General features: G+C 45.2%; 1 protein-coding gene across 1 annotated transcript in view; it reads right to left on the bottom strand.

The window, feature by feature from the left end:
- NEO1 (neogenin 1) overlaps positions 1-18,380 on the bottom strand; it is a 114,124-nt gene extending 95,744 nt beyond the window's left edge. The window contains exons 1-2 of the mRNA XM_025894859.2: positions 17,933-18,380; positions 2,820-3,095 (exon numbers count right to left, since the gene is read on the bottom strand). Of these exons, the coding sequence (XP_025750644.2) occupies positions 2,820-3,095; positions 17,933-18,380 (724 nt within the window). The remainder of the gene's footprint in view (positions 1-2,819; positions 3,096-17,932) is intronic.
- Between the last annotated feature and the right edge of the window lie 360 nt (positions 18,381-18,740).

Raw genomic sequence — 18,740 nt, 5'->3', positions numbered from 1 at the left:
AGTGAAGAAAGGTTCAGGTCTGGGTTTGTCCAGCCAGCCTTGGGAGATCCCCTGGCTCCATCAGGGAGCTACTGAGGAAGTGCTTTTACATGCTGGAAAATGAAATTACTGCAGCAGAAAGTCATCCTAAGTGGAATAAAACAACCAGCTAATGTGCACACAAGTAACACAAGCTTTACATCCCACCAGTTTTCCATCCTTATGAAAGCGGGAATCCTCTGAATTAGTTTTGCACTGAGTTGGGATGGAGAGGGATTTGTTTCTTTTTTCCCTCCACCTTAAGAACAAGCACAAGCCAAGTGCACATTTCCTCAGTGTGTTACTACAGTTTGTACCCTCTGTGTCTACCCTGAACCAGAGCAAACGAGCTGTACCCACAAGGTACAGCTTTGGGCTGAGTTAGTTACTCCCACTGCTCACACTGCACTAACTGCTGCACTCAGTACTCAGATGTGTGTTTGAAGGTGTGATGACAGCAAAGCTCCAGAACTAGACAAGCCCTCAAATTATTTTTGGCCACCTAAATAGGGCAGACTCTTCTGCACCTCCTCTGCTTCTGCTCTCTGAAGCACCTTCTGTGTCTCATCACACTCAGACGTGGCTGTGTCTCACTCGGGCCCGATGTGATACTCGCAGGCATTTCTGAGAGTTGTTGTTTTGCTGTTCTTCAGCTCAAAATACTAAAAATAGCACAGGAATGTTCACAGCCCCGAGCTCAGGGCACACACGTGCTCCAAGGTACAGCCTGAGGAGGCTGCCAGGGATCTGAGGAACAGAACGGGTGGAAATCCCGTCTCAGAGCCATCCAAGGCAGGGGCAGACAAGCTTTGAGCAGTCCTGGATCTCACCATCTGTTTGGGGCCCACACAGGAATCATTGCCCACATTCCCTGTGAGCAGGAACTGCTCTGCCTGCTCCAGGAACAGGGATACACCAATCCTTACAGGAGGAGAGGAGCTGGGACCGTTCACCACAGACACAGCCCATCATTGCTCTGGGCTCCCAGAACGGACTTCAGCTCCCAGGTGAGTGCAAACTGCATCCAAAAATCAAGTGGGTTTTTTTTCCCCTTGTATTCCTATGTTTGAAAGTACCTGCTATTAACCAGTAGAGCTCAGAAATGTACCCTCCTGCTCAGTGACAGCCTGGTATAAGAAAAAGTAGAACATTTAAGAAGCAGAACATCGTCCATGGATGTAAATCCAAGTGTGTGTTGTGTGTATTTCAAAGACTGGGAAGCAGAGCAGTGGGGTCACTGTCAGGCACATATCAGATAACAATTTAAAAAGGGAATAAACTGAATAAAGAACAGATTAATTCAAATCCTTCTTTCAAATACATCTCAGACCAAACAATCAATTATGGGGCCAATCAAGATTAAGGGAGCTTTCTCTTCAACAGCTTAATCCCACTTTTTAAAAAAAGCCTGCTGGGAGGGATTTCACAAAACTTCACTATTGATACATTCAGATTCATGACCAAGCAAAGAAACAGCATCATTTGTATTCCCTAACAGAATTCTATTTAATCATCTTCAGCAAAGCATTAAAAAAGCAAGTAAACCATATCTAGAGCCAAAAGAATCCAAAAGATCAATGCAATATGGAAGTTTATCAAGTAATCTCCAATTGCCAAAAATCAGAGAAGTCTTAAGCACTTGAAGGGCTGCAGAAACACAAAGGCAATCTAAACTACAATAATTCAATTAAGTACCTTTTCCCAAAGTGCTGTTCTTCAAAACCTGTATCCTTAGTTGAAGGAGAAAGGGCTTTGCTTTGGAAAGGCCTCAAATTCCTACTTCAACCATGATTCATTTCCAAACCTGGCAAACACCCTGATTTCAAAAGAGAGCTGCAGTTGGAAAACTGGGGTATTCTACAGAAATTTCAGCCTTTTAGGTAGAAAAGTGCCACAGTCACAAGCAACAGAACTGTTCATTGGAAGGGATCCCTGAAGGTGCCACCACCTGCTGCCCACACCAGGTCAGGCCAACCATGACATCGCCCAGCCTAACCCTGGAGGCCTCCAGGATGGAAATTCAGCAACTCCTCCAGCAGTTCTCCAGGCAGGAACAACTGAATCAGAATTCCAACATGAAGATGAATTCAGAGGAGACAGCTTTGGAAACAATTAGGAAACCCCATACAAAACACAGCCCCTACATCCCCAGTTTGGGAATGCACAATGCACATTCCTGCCCTACTAGTAGTGACTTTTCAAACCTTTGTGTTGGAGCAGCTGGTGACACAGCTCTGTGCAAGTCACTGGGAACAGAACACACTCAGGGTACCAACACTTGACATCAGCGCTGGACTTCTGTTCTTATAAAAATATCTCAACATTTCAGCACAACAGGCATTGCTAAACCTTCCAAAATAAAGTCATCTTCCTTTGGGGAGTTGGAGAATTCCTAAAAGGGCCCATTGTTAACACAATCGGAATTTCCTGAATATTGGGACAATTAAAAGCCCCTCAGCTGAAGCATCCCGAGAGTGAGGGACTAAGCACCAATTTCTTTGGGAAAATTCAGCAGGAGTTGAAACACGGGATTCAACCTGAGAAACTCAGAAATCCCCACATGTTTATACTCAAAGAAACAGCAGATTCCCCCTTTGCATCATGTCACAGTGGAAGTAAGTGCAGGACTCCTGAAAACAGGGACTTTAGAAAACAATCTATCCCTGAAATCCCTTAAAAGCTGAACATTTCAGTGTGGCAAGAAGGCACAGGAGAGTCTCCAGCCCTTCCCCAACCCCTGCAGAGAGCTCAGAGCCCGCAGAGGCAGAAGGAGCCCCGTGTCCCAGCACGCCCGCGGGTACCTGGCAGGACTGTGAGCTCGGCCTCGTCGCTGTACTTGGGGCCGGCAGAGCCCTCCAGGAGGCAGCGGTACAGCCCCCGGTCGCTGTCGGAGGCGTTGCTGATCACCAGGGCCCCGCTGGGCAACTGCAGCACCCGCTGGTCCAGCGGCACCGGCTGCCGGTCCTGCTCCCACCGCACGAACGGGGCCAGGTCGGCGTTGGCGTCGCAGCTCAGCACGGCACTGCCGCCCCGGGGCACCGCCGTGGGCTCCGGCTGGCTCGTGAACCTGGGCAGGCCTGCACGGGAGTGAACAGAGGAACAAGTCAGAGGCATTCGGTGCTTCGTGATTCCTTCTTCCTTCAAAAAGGGTTAACAAACAATCCCTGGGATCAGAGGCTTCAACTGGATGTTGAAGGATGCAAAACACCCACGGACCAAAAACACTGAGTGGCTCTTCAGTGCAATGGGGCAGAAAAGGGATGGATTTTCCATCCTCTCTCCAATTCTTGAGCTTCCTACTACAATCTGTCACCATGTGCTGCTTATCAGTGACACCCTGGTGCCAAAACTCCATCTCCTCTAGTCCTCCCTGTCCATATTCACTACCTTTGATTGCCTAATAAAGTATCTAACACATGTACTTCTTAAGTTAAACGGTACTTTCTGTAATTTCCAGCTTGGATCCTTATTTGCTTTCCAAAAATCCCTCAGGGTTTCTGTGATTTCTTTTTAAGCATCCGATCTTTGCTCTCCAGTTTCTGCAGAAATCTTTGGAGAAGCAGCATCTGATGTCACATGGTCAGGTTTTGCTCACTTCAATGAAAAACTTCTTTACTTGCACAGGCTCATCTCCAACTGTTACAAACTTTCTCCCCTCTCAGAATAATACCTGGAGGCTCCTTCCACAGCTTCATTCCTCTGAAAAACTTTCTGTTTCTAGTTTCCCCTCCCACTGTATTTCAAACCAACTTCTGGTCCTTTGATCTTGACCTTGTTTTGGTATTAATTATTTTGCATCTTTGATATTTATCCATTACTTCCTCCCTCTAAGGTATTCATAGGCATAAAAATCACAACTTCTTTCTTTCAACTTTCCTCCTGCTTAATGAAGCTACAATCTTCAGTTCCTTGCCCTCATTCCCCAACGTCCTGTGCACCTTTAAAGGCACAGAATGGCAGGATAACCTGGGCAGGAAGGGGCCCAGCCACAGCAGAGTCAGCTACAAGGTCAGAGGGTTACTCAGGGAGTTGTCCAGTCAGACCCCAAATATCCCCATGGATGGAGACTGCACAGCTCTTGGACAACCTGTTCTACCACATGAGTGCCCTCACAGTGCAGAACTTCCTCCTAAATCCAGTCAGAACCTCTTTTGCTTCCATGCCCCCTCCTGTCCCACCATGCCCCACTGGCAGAACGACACATTGAGAACAAACATCCATGGAAATATTACAAAACTGAAAACACCTTCCCAAATCACTGAGCCATCTCAGTGGCTCTCTGCACACCGTCAGGTTACAATTAATCCCAGAACCCACCAACTCACCTTCTTTTCCCTTAAATCCTCCATCCCTCTGTCCCAACCCAGCACAATCCCAAGGATATCCCTGGACCTGCCTGACTTTGCACACTGTGCTAAGAAGTTCCACCCCTGGAGCATTATTTAACTCCTCCTGTGAGAGCCTCGAGGCCACAGCAACAGTACCAGTGTCTCCTGCACGTGCCACACTTGCTCATTTTGCAGGTAAATACGTTGTTTTACAGCTCCATGGCTGATCAGGCCGTTAAGCAGGGTCTTCTAAACCCTGGTCTCTGAGGCATCTTTCAGGAAATCTCCTTTTTGATAGAACCCATTAAAAGTCATAATTACCTCCAATTCTTACCTATCTCAATATTCTCCTTTATTAAGACACCTGCACATTAAGGCAATTCCTTGCCCAGCCTGGAAGGGGGTCCTGGATCTCCTCCTTTTGCCAGGGGAGCCCCTGAGCTCTGTTTTCACCTCCCTTCTTTGCTCCACAAACCACCACTTGTACAATGACCTCACTGGCAACTAAAAGCACAGGTGAGGATGTTCCTGGGGGATTAAAGCCCTGCAATTTTTTAACATCAAGCTCAAATATGCCTTAATTTAACCTCCTCACAAGTACTATTCACTTCCTGGACAAGACAGGCTTTGTGCATTCTGTTGTGTGCAGGTGCTCCATTGAGGCTGAATAAGCTGTATTTAAGATGGTTTCATTACTCACCAGCAATGAAATTACAGTTCATTTTCCAGGTCATCCTAAACGCCACTAAAACCTTTATTTCATCATAGTCCTGTGTGTTTTTAAAATATACATTTTAAACTAGGCTATAATTTTGTCCTAAAGAGTAATTTTCTCTTATTCTACAATTATTGGCAATTTGCACTGCTTAAAAGCCTCCACTGTGGAGGAGGAGTCTTTGCTTTAGCCAACACACAACCACAAAACAATAATGATGGATTACAAAAGGCACTCCAAATACAGGCCTTAATTACTATTAATTCAGAGACCTGTTTATAAATACAGGAGCAGGTCCCAGAGCGTGTGCCAGAGTGCAGGCACACCTCCTGCAGCAGAACACAACCAGAAAATACTCTTCCCTCTCCCAGTCCAGGACCTTGCCATTACAGACCTGCTCTTTTCCTCTTCAAATATCAATTAACAGCTTCTAAGTCTGAATTTCCATAACTTCCTATAATCTTTTTTGACTGCATTACCACGTAAGCCAATTCAGTCTTTCGATTTACACTAGAAACACATTCAAAACTATTGTAAAAAATAACTTTTTAAAAAGTTGGTGCCTTTTTTCTCAATAGTTTCTATTTCCCAAACACTTCAACCAACAAGATTAAGCAAGAAGATGTAATGACAGAATCCCAGAATGGTTTGGGTTGGGAGGGACCTTAAAGCTCATCCAGTCCCACCCCTTGCCATGAACAGGGACACCTTCCACTATCCCAGGTTGATCCACAATCCATCCAACTAGCCTTGGACATTTCCAGGGATGGAAGGTACACTCCTAATGAGGGAGCAGCCCCCACTCCTCACCCACACATTGCAGGGCAATCAGTTGAAGGCATCATCCCATCTTTTGGCAAATGAATGCAATGATAAATGACACTTTGGGGTTCTGATATTAAAGACAATTTTTGGTGTTTGTACACACGTTAATCATTCTGTGTCAGCTCACATACATTATGTATCGATTTCAGGACACCAAAGGAAAATACTACTGACCCAGCAGAACACAGGTTAATAAACTCAATTTAGGAGGGATGATTTTCCTTTTGGAATGTTCTCTAAACACAGACAGGAGAACACATAAGCAACAGTGTGACTCTCACAGCACACAAGGGAATGAGATGCATCACAGACTCCACACTTTCTGCCAGGACAATGCAAATGGGAGGGAGGGGGGAAGCCAACTCTGTCCCTATTTTCTCCTTTCCTTTTGTCTCTCCCCTCCTCTCATCAAAGCCCAGAGCTATGGCAGGAATGTGAATGAACAATCTATTAATGCAAATGTGGTGCATTCAATCAGCATTCCCAGTCTAAGCCTTACTGAGATTTGTGGCCCATTGTCTCCATTTCTGAAAAAGATGTGCCTAGAAGAGCAATAATTCCCATGCTCCTGGAAAACACAGATGGTTAAAATTCTGGCTGTCGTCTGCTGCCGTCAATGGAGCCAGTATTTCATCTCCTGCAGTTTGCACAAGTGGAGGAATTCACTGCCCTGATGCCAATCCAGCCCAGCAGCCTCTGTGACTGTGGCCAGTGCCAATCACTTCCAAGGAGACTGAAAGAAGAAAACCTTCCATAATCAACAACTACTAAATAACTCACAAGAGTGCTGTAACCAAGTTCAGAGTCCTGCCTTCCCTCTAAATCCCATCAGCAGCCACTAGAAATGCTTCATTTGATTTAACATGGATGCTGCTGCCACACACACATTTAAACCCCTTGAGAATCCTACCAACCTTTTGGGATCAGTCCTGCCAAACCAACACTGCTAAAGAGAAATAAGAAAAAGAGCACAGGTTCCTCGTCCTTAAGGAACAAAAAGCTGCAGAGGAATCCCCTCCTCTCTGTGGACCTTTCCTACGTGGTCACAAGGTTTTTCATCATGTGAGTCTCTTCTACTGCCCCTGCATAGACTGGAATTTAAGAGAACACTTTGTATAAGCATTAAACAGCTCTAAACACACACCCATTACATGTTTGTGCAATTAACTGCTTCCCAAGGCTGGTTTCAGGCCTTTTTTGTGACATCTCGATGTGCTCAACAAATGTTTTCCCTGTCACTCCCCTGGTAATTTCTAATGCAATATGGAAAAAGCAAAGCACGGGAGCAGCCGACAGGTTTTCCAAACTCCTTTCCTCCTGTACCCCAGCTGTGAAAATCCTCTGATGTCCAACATTACTCTCACACTTTTCTCATCATTCACCCAAGTCTGAACTAACTCCAGCAGCCCATCTCCCAGCACTCCCACCCTCCAAGTTAAACTGGTCTGTCAGTGATCCCACAAACCGCTCCCAATTTTAAGACACTTTAATTTCTCCCCATCCCTGTCTGCCTAAGCAAATTTGAGCTCATGACAAATCCAGAGCTATTAGTCCCTTATCCAAACAGCCTCTGGGGAAGTGTGAAGATTTCAGGCACACAAGAGAACAGAAACACGATTCCCTATTGTTAGGATGGCTCCAACATCTGTTATCCCTCAGCAACGCGGCGGATCACAAAGATGCTGCATATTTTGTTAGTGCATCAGCTTCTCACCCCAACCCTGTTAAAAAATTAATAAGTCCAGCCATCTGTGGACACTTCATTAAATTATCACAGCTCCTTCTCCCCAGCATTATTCAGCATCATTTGCTGGAGTGGCAGAGGTGTGAAACGGCTTAAAATACACTCTGTTAATAGGACATATTTCATGAATCTCAGCAGCAAATGGATCAGACTTTGTAATTACAAAACACTCCTGGAGAGCACAAGTCCAGCACTACCTGAATTAGGGTGAGACCAGATGCTTCCAGTCCTTTCCACAAACACCAACTAGCACACCATTCTCCCCCCTTGCTTAGGCAATCCAGACAGGAGAGAACAAAACCTGGCCCAAAATCCAGGCAGGAGAGCTCTGGGCAGGAGATGGCTCTTAAAATCCAGGCAGGAGACAGAGGGCAAGAGTATTCTTACATGGATTATAACGTGGAGAGAAGAAAACCTACCCAAAGTCCTTGTTGGCTAAACAAAAGCAGGAGGTATGTGGAACACACAGCACGAATGAGAAATTTCAGTACAAGAGCAGAATCCTGACCCTGTTACACACAGCCCTGGCAGCATGAACACCACGGCACACACTGGTTTATAAAGGTATCCCTTGGCCAGAATTAGGGAGAGCAAAAGGGAGAGGACACATCAGTGAGACACACAGACATATGTACCTACACATGTACAATAATGCACAGAGTGACCTGGTGGGACCTCAGAGCTGCTTTGAACCAGCACCTGAACTCCACATCTCCCCAAGTCCCTTCCCAGCTCAATTATCCAACGACATGATGATCTAGAGAAGCTGCACAGAAAACTGTGGAGAGATACAACAAAACACTGCACAGAATACTGTGCAAAGAGGAGCAGAATTAAACGTGTCAAAACAAGTTTCTAACAGGGAAACTTGGAGCAAAATTGACCATGCCCTGGAGCACCGGGTTGGATTACAAGAATGTGAGGTTCGGATCAGCCCCTCTCAGACTTGGGTCTGAGCTCTGCCACAGAGCCACAAACTAAAAGCAAGACTAAGACAGAATCACACAATGAATAGTTTGTGTTGGGAGGGACCTTAAAAGCTAGCCCATTCCACCCCCTGCCATGGGCAGGGACATCTTCCCCTATCCCAGGTTGCTCCAAGCCCCATCCATCCTGGCCTTGGACACTTCCAGGGATGGGGCCAGCCACAGCTTCTCTGGGCAACCTGTGCCAGGGCCTCCCCACCCTCACAGGGAAGGATTCCTTCTCAATATCTACCATACATTCAAAAACTTTAAAAGGTGTTTGGACTAGGAAGACACATCAGAACATCCTGACGTTCTGCCTGGCAAAACAATCAAATGCCAGTTCTATCCAGGTGATATCCAGAAGAGATCACTAAATTCTTCCAGGAATGAAATGGGAGCAAGAAAAATGACTGAAGGAAGATTTTCAAGAACAGAGGTCACTGATGACAACCACAATTACAAGAAAAGTAACAGGGGGATGTCAGTCATGGCACATGGTCAGGCTCAAGAAGTGCTGCAAGGAATGGTGCAGGAGCACAGAAAAAACAGCTCTGCCAAGAGAGTAGGGGAAACAGTACCACTGAAAGTGGAGACAGGACTTGCAGTTAAAGGGGCCAAACAGAAAAGCTCCAACAGCAGCAGGAAAAGCTGCAGTGCCCACAATGAATTTGAACTCCACAGACTCTGAGAAACACACGAAGAAATCCTAATGCCACGAGAAATGAACTGAGGGCATGCAAACTATGGAGTCATTTATTTGCTACTGCTGAAGATCATTCTAATAGTGAGGCCAATGAAGAAACCCTGTGGGATTTCAGGAGAAGCCCTGGAGATAAGGCACACAGATTGCCTCATCATTTAAGGAACTTCAGGTCTTCATCAATAGACTGCCTAAAAATAAAAACCCTACAGGCTCACAATTACTCTTTTTAAAACAAAATCGAGAGCCATAACAAAAGAAGAATAAGATCCAAGTGTTGTGGTGAAAGAAAAGAGCTTGACAGGTTAAATAATTTTAGACCCAGGCGAGGCTATCAATTACGGAAGCTCATGTGAACAAGCCATTCAAAGAAGATTAATGCACAGAGAGGACTGTCAGGATAAATTTATCAAGGAACTGGAAGAAAGGAAAGATCTGAAAAACTTTTGCAGGCAACTCTATAGACAGTGACAAAGACAGCTGGTACCTGACAACAGGCATTTAGAGACAGGAAATAACCTCAACAATTTCTCTGAGAAATACTCGGAGCGCGTGAACAGCAACGAAACCCCGCAAAAATCAAGTGCTCGAAGGCTGACGGGACAGGAGACGGGAACACAAAGCAGAAAGAACTTCTACAGACACAAACATGCAGCTGACACAGATGTCTGAAGACAACAGGGGTGTGTGGCAGAATAAAGGAGGAGCGCTAAAAGGCGTAGAAGGAGCAAATCATCCGACAAGACTGCGGCTCAGAGGAGGGATCCAGAGGGGAGTAGCTCAGGTGGGACTGTCACACTGCCGCTGGAATCAGCTGCTGGCAGGGGAGCTCATCCCATCAGGGAGTTTTTTTAAAGCTTTCTCCATATTGAAGCCTTTCTTTGCTTCATTTTAATCTGTTCAGTTAAAGAGCAGAGTTGACTGTGTTTTAAGCCAGGACTGACCTCAGAAGCTGTTGGAGAAGGAAGACAACACCTTTCCAGAAACCTGGAAATTATCTAGAGACATTTCCCCATATTCCCCCTGAAATAGGGGGTTATAGATGCAAGTGGACAGGGGCTGTAGGGGGTTTAATAATTTTTAACATCTTTATTTCTCGTATATTTATGTGAATGGTGACACACATTCGATGCTTTTAAAGATGTTACTGAGAACTAACCTCATGAATTCAACCACAAGTTTCATAACTTAATTTTTTCCTTATTAACAATAATTTCCCTCTGTGAAAATTATTTTAATGACCTTAAACAATTATTCAATTATTCAAGACTTCCTTTTGAATTTTAATTATGGAAAGATAAAGAATTAATCATAGACACACTTCTGCCTCGATCCTTCTTACCCTCCCTGCTTCTGTGTCCCCTTTCACTTGGGAGGGGGTGACACTACAGGTTGTTATCATTTTCAAACACCATATTCAGTCCATCAAAAGCCTGAACAATGTCAGCATAAAGACTCTTCACTGTGACACTCAATAAAGCTGAAATATGTTGCTGGATCCCGTGCTGGGACAGGCAGGGAGCGAAGAACACAGGCTGCAGATGTAACCACCACCTGCCTGACAGGCTGGGATTTCGGGAGCAATCTCTGCACAAACCTGTCAAACAGAATCCCAAAAGGGATTGCTGGTGCTGACATGGAGAGATAAATAAGGGAAAATACGGATTTGAGTGAAAATATTAACACAGGAGGAAAGTTCAGCCAAGTTTCCTGTTCGGGGTGTTGCTGCACCATCGACATGGTCTCACTTTGTTCTCGTGTCTCACCATCCAGAGTCAGCCCAGGGGACAGCAGAGATTTGGCACCAAAGCTCCTTCCACAGAATTCATGTTCTCCACAGATTAACTCCATTGCCTTCCATATTTTCCAAAGCAAAGGTCAAGATCTAAGTGTACACTGCAAAGAGCTTCCACTTCTTGTGATTTACAGTAAGTTTGCATTACTGTAAGTCATCACAAAGACAATTCTGTTGATCAAATGCACACAGGATCCTCTCTCTGCTCATTACAAGACTTGCATTGCACTGAATTTGAATTTCATTCTAGAAAGCACCTATTAGTTTGCTTTTCTCTGAGCAGTACTGTTACATCATAAATAAAGCAGAAAGCTCAGGCACGAGTGCTACAGATCTCCCTGTGCCCCCTGTCCTGCAGCTTCAGCAGAGGATTTGTCACCCTCCACCGAGCACAAATGAGCTTTAACTGGCTCACTGACCCACAGAATTAGGGACAGGGATAGTATTAGTCAGAATAGGTTGTTTGATTTTGTTTGATATCAGGTGGCATAAACTTTAAATACAAACGCTTAAGAAAACCTGCATTTTTCAATAGAAACTAGATTTAATATCATTCAACTGGGAAATTAAGAGTCTCTCCACCTCAGCTGTAACTTGGTCATTAGACATCAATGAGGAGTTTCCAAACAAGCAGGTCCCACTCCCCTGCTGGGGGCTGTCCCCCACCATCCCAGCGATACGTTCCACCCCGGACAATCCCACAGGCGGAGGCTTCGGATGGGGCAGGAGGCTCTGAACTAAATCAGAGCTCCATGTGCTGCTCTCAGGGGCTGGTGGAGAGAACACAGCACTCTAAAAACAAGGATAAATTGACTGGAGAGACAAGGACTTGAAACCAGGCTCGAGGAACCACATGAAGCAATTCCTGGCGTGCACACCACAGATATACAGGAGATGGACCAACTGCTGCCCAAGGGGCAAGAGACCCTGGATCAGAGCAACACTCTTCCTCTCCAGAGTCCAGATGCCCTGCTGATCCCTCCAACACTTTCAGATCATGCAGGAAACAGATTTAGTTTGTTACATTTCTTCCAATTCACTTTTCAAGAGTTATTTCGGCCACACACAAATCTCGAATCCTGTCCTGCCATACCCCATAAAAAGAACTGAATTCATCCAAATTCTGACAGAAACACTGCACCCTGAGCCTCCAACACCACGGGAGGGGTCCAGGAGTCCTTCCAGAGCAGAGTAAAACATCAACATTGTTTTGTTTTGCTGTTTCTTTGAGTTTTGTTGAAACAGAAGAGCAAAGGACACAGCTGATCCACCAGAAGCCTCTCACAGGCAAACCTTCCCAGGCTGCACAGCCAGGAAGTGAAGGCTCAGTATCACCAATGACCTCAATCACTTTGGTTCTCACCTCCCACAGTTACTACTCAAGAAAAGGGTAAGTAAATGACAAAGCCTACTAATGCATTTTTCTAACCTGGGACTGAAAATCGTAAGTTCTGAACCCGAACCTTTGCCTTCAGTCCAAGCACTAACACAGACCAGTCCAAAGGTTCACAGAGATATTCTTTTTTCCCTACTTGAACTGGACAAATGTGGATTGTAAGAATTGAAAATGACACATAAGGTAGAACATTTATTATCTTAAATGTCTAAACTCTCACACTTTCAGTAACAGCTGACAGAACCTGTACAAACTGCAGCTGTGTTAAAACCAGCTTTCCCATTTACCTGTCATGAAGAAATGCATTTTGATCTGAGCCAATTGAGGGAAAATGCAGATGCTTTTTTCCACAAAAAAATGTATTTGTGCAAGGAAAATTTATCACCCGTGTCACTTACTGGTTAAGTGCTCTTAAGTACCCTCCTCTAAAGTATCTCTGCTCTTAGGTTTTTCCAATTCCAAGGTACAGAATGTTCTTTATTCATGAAGATCTGATCAAGAGCATATCTTTTCCCCTCGCTCTTACAGGAAATGTGCAATATTGGGTAAAAATGTGCTGTTATTTCCCACCTAATCACATCTCCGAGGAGCTGGGACTGTTTGTCTCACCCTTCAGGGAGGGCACAGACACACACAGAGCCCAGGAAGAAATAAAACACTGTTCAGTTGTGACCATTCAAAGTTTGGCAACCACAACCCATCTGTGACCCTGTGCTCTGCAAGCTCAGGTCCATCCAGATCCTGCTCTCTCTCCCACCAGCTGTGCTCAGGGAATGTCCTGGATAATCACCTCTTGGCCACAGCTTTACCTGCTGCTTGTCATCCAAAGACAGGCAGTATCCACTCTGTAATGGATATGAATTATTTATCTCTACCTGCCCTCCTCATTTACAGCATCTAGGCACATTATAAAAAGCAATATTCTAATTCAATTTAGTGGAGAGAAATTCTTTATTGGCCCACTGAGAAAAGGGCAAACCTGCAGATCTTCTGGAGATGGTGTAATGAGCTGCAATAACAGCAGGATGAGGCACCTGCATCTCCTGGCTCTGGCTCAGTTAACTCCTCCCAGCTCTTCTAGTCAGCAATTTGGAAGCCCAAAGCTGGACACATGCAAATAAACCTTGGAAAGGCAAGGCAACCAGCTAAAAACCAGAGTAATTTCTCAGGTGAAGCTCATTCCCTAGAGCTGATGCATCAAAATCCCACTGGCCAAGCCCAGCTCAGGGGCTGGACCCTCATCCCTGCAGGGTCTGTGCTGACCTTTGGAGACTGGAGTTCACACACAAACACACTCTGGAGGTTTCCAATGACCCATTTTAGAGTCTGACACTACGTGGCAGGAGCATCTCGTAACAGAGGTGATTTACCTGTATTTTTTCTAAGAGGAATTACAAAATTAAGGTTTGGAAAATAACGTTTTTATTAACATTTAATTGAGAAAGGAGATTACTTGGCTGAGGTAGGAGAAAAAAAGTCCTAAGTTATCCCCAAGGGCTTTCAGAATTAAACTTGGACACACCTGAAGTCAGTACCAAGGCAGGGACAGCTGCCTTGTCACAATTCAGCAAGTGGCACTTAAAGCTCAAAGCCAAGAATTATCAAATGCAAAGACAAGTGGAAGAAGAGGAAGAAAACCAGCTGGACTGATTTGGGGGAAAAAGATGACAAGAGGTAAAACAAATAATTTAGTGAACAGTTAAATGGATATATAGAGCCAAAAAATCCGTATGAACAAACTCAGTGTCCCAGTAATGCTTCCAAACTTCCAGATCCTTGTGTATCTGTTCTCTCAATAAAAGCTTTAGGAAAGCTTCAACCAAACCATAGTAAATAGTGACTGGGGAAAATCATCTTGGGAATGTTTTTCAGCTCATATCATTGTACTTTTTATTAAAATACACATAAATTTATTCTTTCCAAGATGAATTACAGTCACAATTGCCCAAAACTTTGTAAATGCATTTTTAATCCATGTTTTGCAAGAGCTATCCCAACCCTTCACCCTTCTTAGGATCTAACTGGCACTTAAGTATCAAAGACAGATTTGCATTTCAAAAGCCAATTAAGAAAACACACTGTACCAAGGCACTGATTAAAGGGCTGTGGCTTTACATAAATTAGGCAATTTCTTTGACTTTCCCTAGTTTGAACCCATTGCAACAATGAGGAAATCCTGCTCATTATAGGGACTGTCTGACCATCACACCTCCCTCCCTCCCCTGCCCTAAGAAACAGGTGATGACAACCTCATCCTTCATTTGCTGGCAGGAGCCAAACTGGGGAAGCCCACACTTAGTGGGAAAGAGAGAGATGTGTCCTGAAACTGCTGATCATTAAAGAAAGCTAACACATTTCCTGCTGTTTGCAGCTCCTAAAAATCAAAGATTTACTCCTGGAAGTCTGGTAGAACAGCAAACACCTCACAACTGAGGAGCAGTAGCACACAAATCCAAGATACAGACTAATTCAAGTGCTGAATTCCAGTGTTCTTTCACAATGTGGTATTTTATCGTATCTCTGACTTGTTTTTTAAATCTAAAGAAGGCAAAGATCAGTTTCTTTAGGAGTCTCAGCTGCCACAGAAACTCTGATTTCTCACCCCTCCAAAAACCCAAAGGGTGAAGGCTTCTCATGGATTATCATGCACAGAAAAGGTTCTTAAAAAGCACATTGGTGACCTGCCACCATCCCTTCCCTGCCCACACACCTCCACAGCACTGCCAAAAGCAGACACTGGGTAAGAACCCAAGACAGTCTGTCTGTAACAACTCCTTCAGCCCCTGCCTGAGCACTCCACTTGTGTTTGGGCTTGTTTTTCCCACAGTGGGTCCCTGAGCCCCTCTGTCACCTCACAGCCCCTGCACCATCAGTCACCCTACAGCTGCAGTTTCCAACATCCAAACCTTTTAGATCCATCAGGTTAGGATATACAGAAAGCCCTTTCAATAATCTGAGGAGCTTATCTCAGTGTAGCACCTGTCAGCCCTTCCTGCAGGACTCAGGAATTGCTCAGCACCATCCACTGGCTCCTGGGGAAAACAGTGCAGTTCTGAGCCTAAACACTCCAACCCTGTATCCCTTCATTTCTCTGATGAAACACAACATATTTTTACTGGATTTCCCTTGCCCTGGCCCAAGTGACTCACCAGAACTGTCCTTTTCAGGCAGTGAAGTTATTTAATGAGTAAGAAGCTGTTCAAACATGCAACCCACGTTTCACACTATTCCCTTTTAAAGGGATGAGGTGCAGCACCACACACACACACAGCACAGGAACCCAAGATACCACTGCTCCATTAAGAGGGGAATTACCTCCCTCCCACTGGAATTCTGAGGCCAAGGAGAGATCTTACTATGAGAACTATCCCCACACTCACCACAGCCCAGAGCTTCCAATTAAAACCAAGAGGGCGGGAAGGAATATTAAAAACCACTGTTAAAACTGAGGGATTCAAATGAGGACCAGAAAACCAAAACAATTAAACCAGAATTTAAATATTCCATCACTTAGTCCAAAGCCTTCAGCAACCAAACCACCCTTCTTCCCCCAAGTACAGGACTGAACTCAGGGTAGTCTGGCACAGCTCTTGGCACTTGGCCGGGTTGGTAAATAGGATTTCACACCCTTCACACCCTTCACACCCCACATCTGACCAAGCTTTTGGAGCAGCAGCAGGAGGTTGCGGAGTGCAGCCAGAGGATGCTCTGGGGCAGGTTTCTGATGGACAGGATGGCATAAGGCAATACAGAACACGTGTCACAAGCATTTCCTCTAGTCCTGGACAAGGGAAGTACAGTTTTTATTGCAGGGAACTGATCGATAATCTCATAACGCAGCTGTCAGGCCAACGGGAGTCAAAGGGGCAACTTGTTCTGTTATGGTGAAGATCCATATTGCCTTGGGTTACACTGTATTTGTTGTGTTTTCTAGCAAAGATTTTTTTGAAAACAAAACTCACCACAACTGCCGTGTTGTTTGTTGTGGGTTTTTTTTTTCCCAAGGACTAAAAGGCTCTCAAAGATTCCATCATTTTAGAAATGTCCAATTAAAACAGCACCTTCTCCGTGGACACCGCGAAATGGAACTGGAGATTCGGAAGGCATTTTGGCTTTACCTTCATTTTTAACCCCATTAACCTCACCTAATGATCACACAGAGCAGGCTGATGACAGAGGCAGGAGGCTGAAGGAGCTCATGTGGAAAGCAGCAGAATTAATCCCGACAGCAGCCATGCAGGGAGGTGGGAATTGCTGAGAGAAGTGTGTGAGAACTGCTTTTATTGTCCTCATTGCCAAGAAGCTCAGAAACATATTCCTCATTTAGAGACTCTCCAAGTCACTCCTTCAAGGTATAAAAACCCCATTTCTTTTGTTTCTGACGCTGCTGATGTTTCCCAACAACGTTACAAGCCACGGTAATGGAAACAACACCAGAATATAAACGATGGGAAGCAGCAGCTCTGGGAGATGCCAGAGCCCCAGTCAGGAAAAATTCATTACCTTGAGACATTTATTAAGCAAAACAAAAAAAAAAACTGTTTGAAAAAGGCTGGCAAACATCATTAGAGAAACAAAGGAGAACTGCTTCATAGGCTTTTTCTTAGTTACAGCCCTTTATTTACCTTTTCTTTTTGGTTGGATTTGAAGTCTCACTCTTACTCAGGAATTGCAAGTTATGCTGTTTACAAGGCACACACAGTCTGACACTCCCAAGTCCTGAGATATAAGCAAATGACTGAAAATAGGCACTTTCCATAGCCATAATCTTTACTTTTATGTGCAAACTTCACTCCTTTACTGCTTTCTACCTCCTAAATAAAAGCTGTCACCAGTCAAGTCTAAAGGTTACTCCAAACACCAAGGCTGAGGTTATGACTTGGCCTTTTTAATGGAAAACTTGAAGCATTTGGTTGGTTGTTACTTTTCAAACTTCCTTGTTCACAGCTGACGCTCAAGGAACAGAAAAACACAACCCCAGCCCTCCTTTATCTGTCTTCAGGCCTTTCCCTACCTGTCTCCCAGTCCTGTCAGGATTGCACACCTGCCATGAGGAGCTTCCCAAATGTTTTACAACAGAGAGCAGAGAAAACATGTAAGTAGAAGAAGTTATTTTAAGGTTGTTTATACATAAAGAAAGCAAAACCCTGCTTTTTCCACCCTTCTAAGCTGTGGTAAATATTCATTTTGATTACAGGCACTCGATACTTTCCTTAATCCATTTGTTCCTTCCCTGATCCTCAGCATTTCCTGAGAAACCCCTCCCCTCATTGAGGTGCTTTGAGGAACACAAAACACGCCAACTTCCAGCTCGGAAATGAGATGCACAGTCCCACCTTCCCTGATAACTGATAAAACCATCATTTCTTTTGTTGGAAAGCGCTTTCCTCTTTTCCAAGGGCAGAGCACCATTTCCAGCCACACTTGCAGAGCAGAGCCTTACCTGCCACGGTGAGCTTGGCCGTCCTGCTGACGATGGTGCCCAGGCTGTCCACGGTGGCCACGCACTGGTAATGGCCCTCGTCGGGCTTGTTGTGCTTGGAGTGCACCACAGAGCTGATCAGCAGGGAGCCGTCGGGCAGCAGCTGCCGCCGGTCGTCCGACACCAGGTTGAGGAAGGTCCCGTCCTTCTTCCACTCGATCCGGGGCGCGGGGTCGCAGTGGGCCGAGCAGTTCATCACCACGGCGGCCCCCCGCACCGCCAGCACGTCCCGCGGCTCCTCCAGGAAGTAAAACGGAGTGAAGGTTCTCACCAGGGACCCTGGAAAACGCACACCACGCCGGTTTGGGGTTAGCTTGCCACGTCTCCGAACAGAAAATGCACCCTCCTCCCAGGATCCCACGATGAGCACGAGAGCCGTCGCTGCTCGCAACACCCTCTCCCCAAACATATTAACGATACCTCGGGCTGTGGGACAGCGTTTTCTGCTCTGACTATTTACACAGTGGACTCGCACATTCCAAGAAATTTTCATCCCTAAAACATGTTTTCCTGCTCACATGGCAACTCTTGTGTACTCTTGAGGCTCTGCTCTCAGCCTTTTTGGGGTGGGTGCCATTCACAGCAGTGCAGTCGTTCGGTTTGCGTAGCAAAGATTAGGAATCACCAAGAATAATCCAGGCCTCAGGAGAACGAGTCTCCAGTTCTGAGCTTAACACATCTTGAAAGTGCCATAAAGCATTTTTTTTACTCCCATTCCCGTCCAGGATAAACATGATTACTTTTCCATTTTAAGTATTCCCAAAAGAGT

The sequence above is a fragment of the Manacus vitellinus genome, unplaced genomic scaffold, assembly GCF_001715985.3.
Source record: "Manacus vitellinus isolate BGI_N305 unplaced genomic scaffold, ASM171598v3 scaffold_16_pilon, whole genome shotgun sequence".
NCBI classification, from domain to species: domain Eukaryota; kingdom Metazoa; phylum Chordata; class Aves; order Passeriformes; family Pipridae; genus Manacus; species Manacus vitellinus.
Note: the sequence above shows the minus strand (reverse complement) of the source record. Positions and strands in the feature narration are given on the sequence as shown.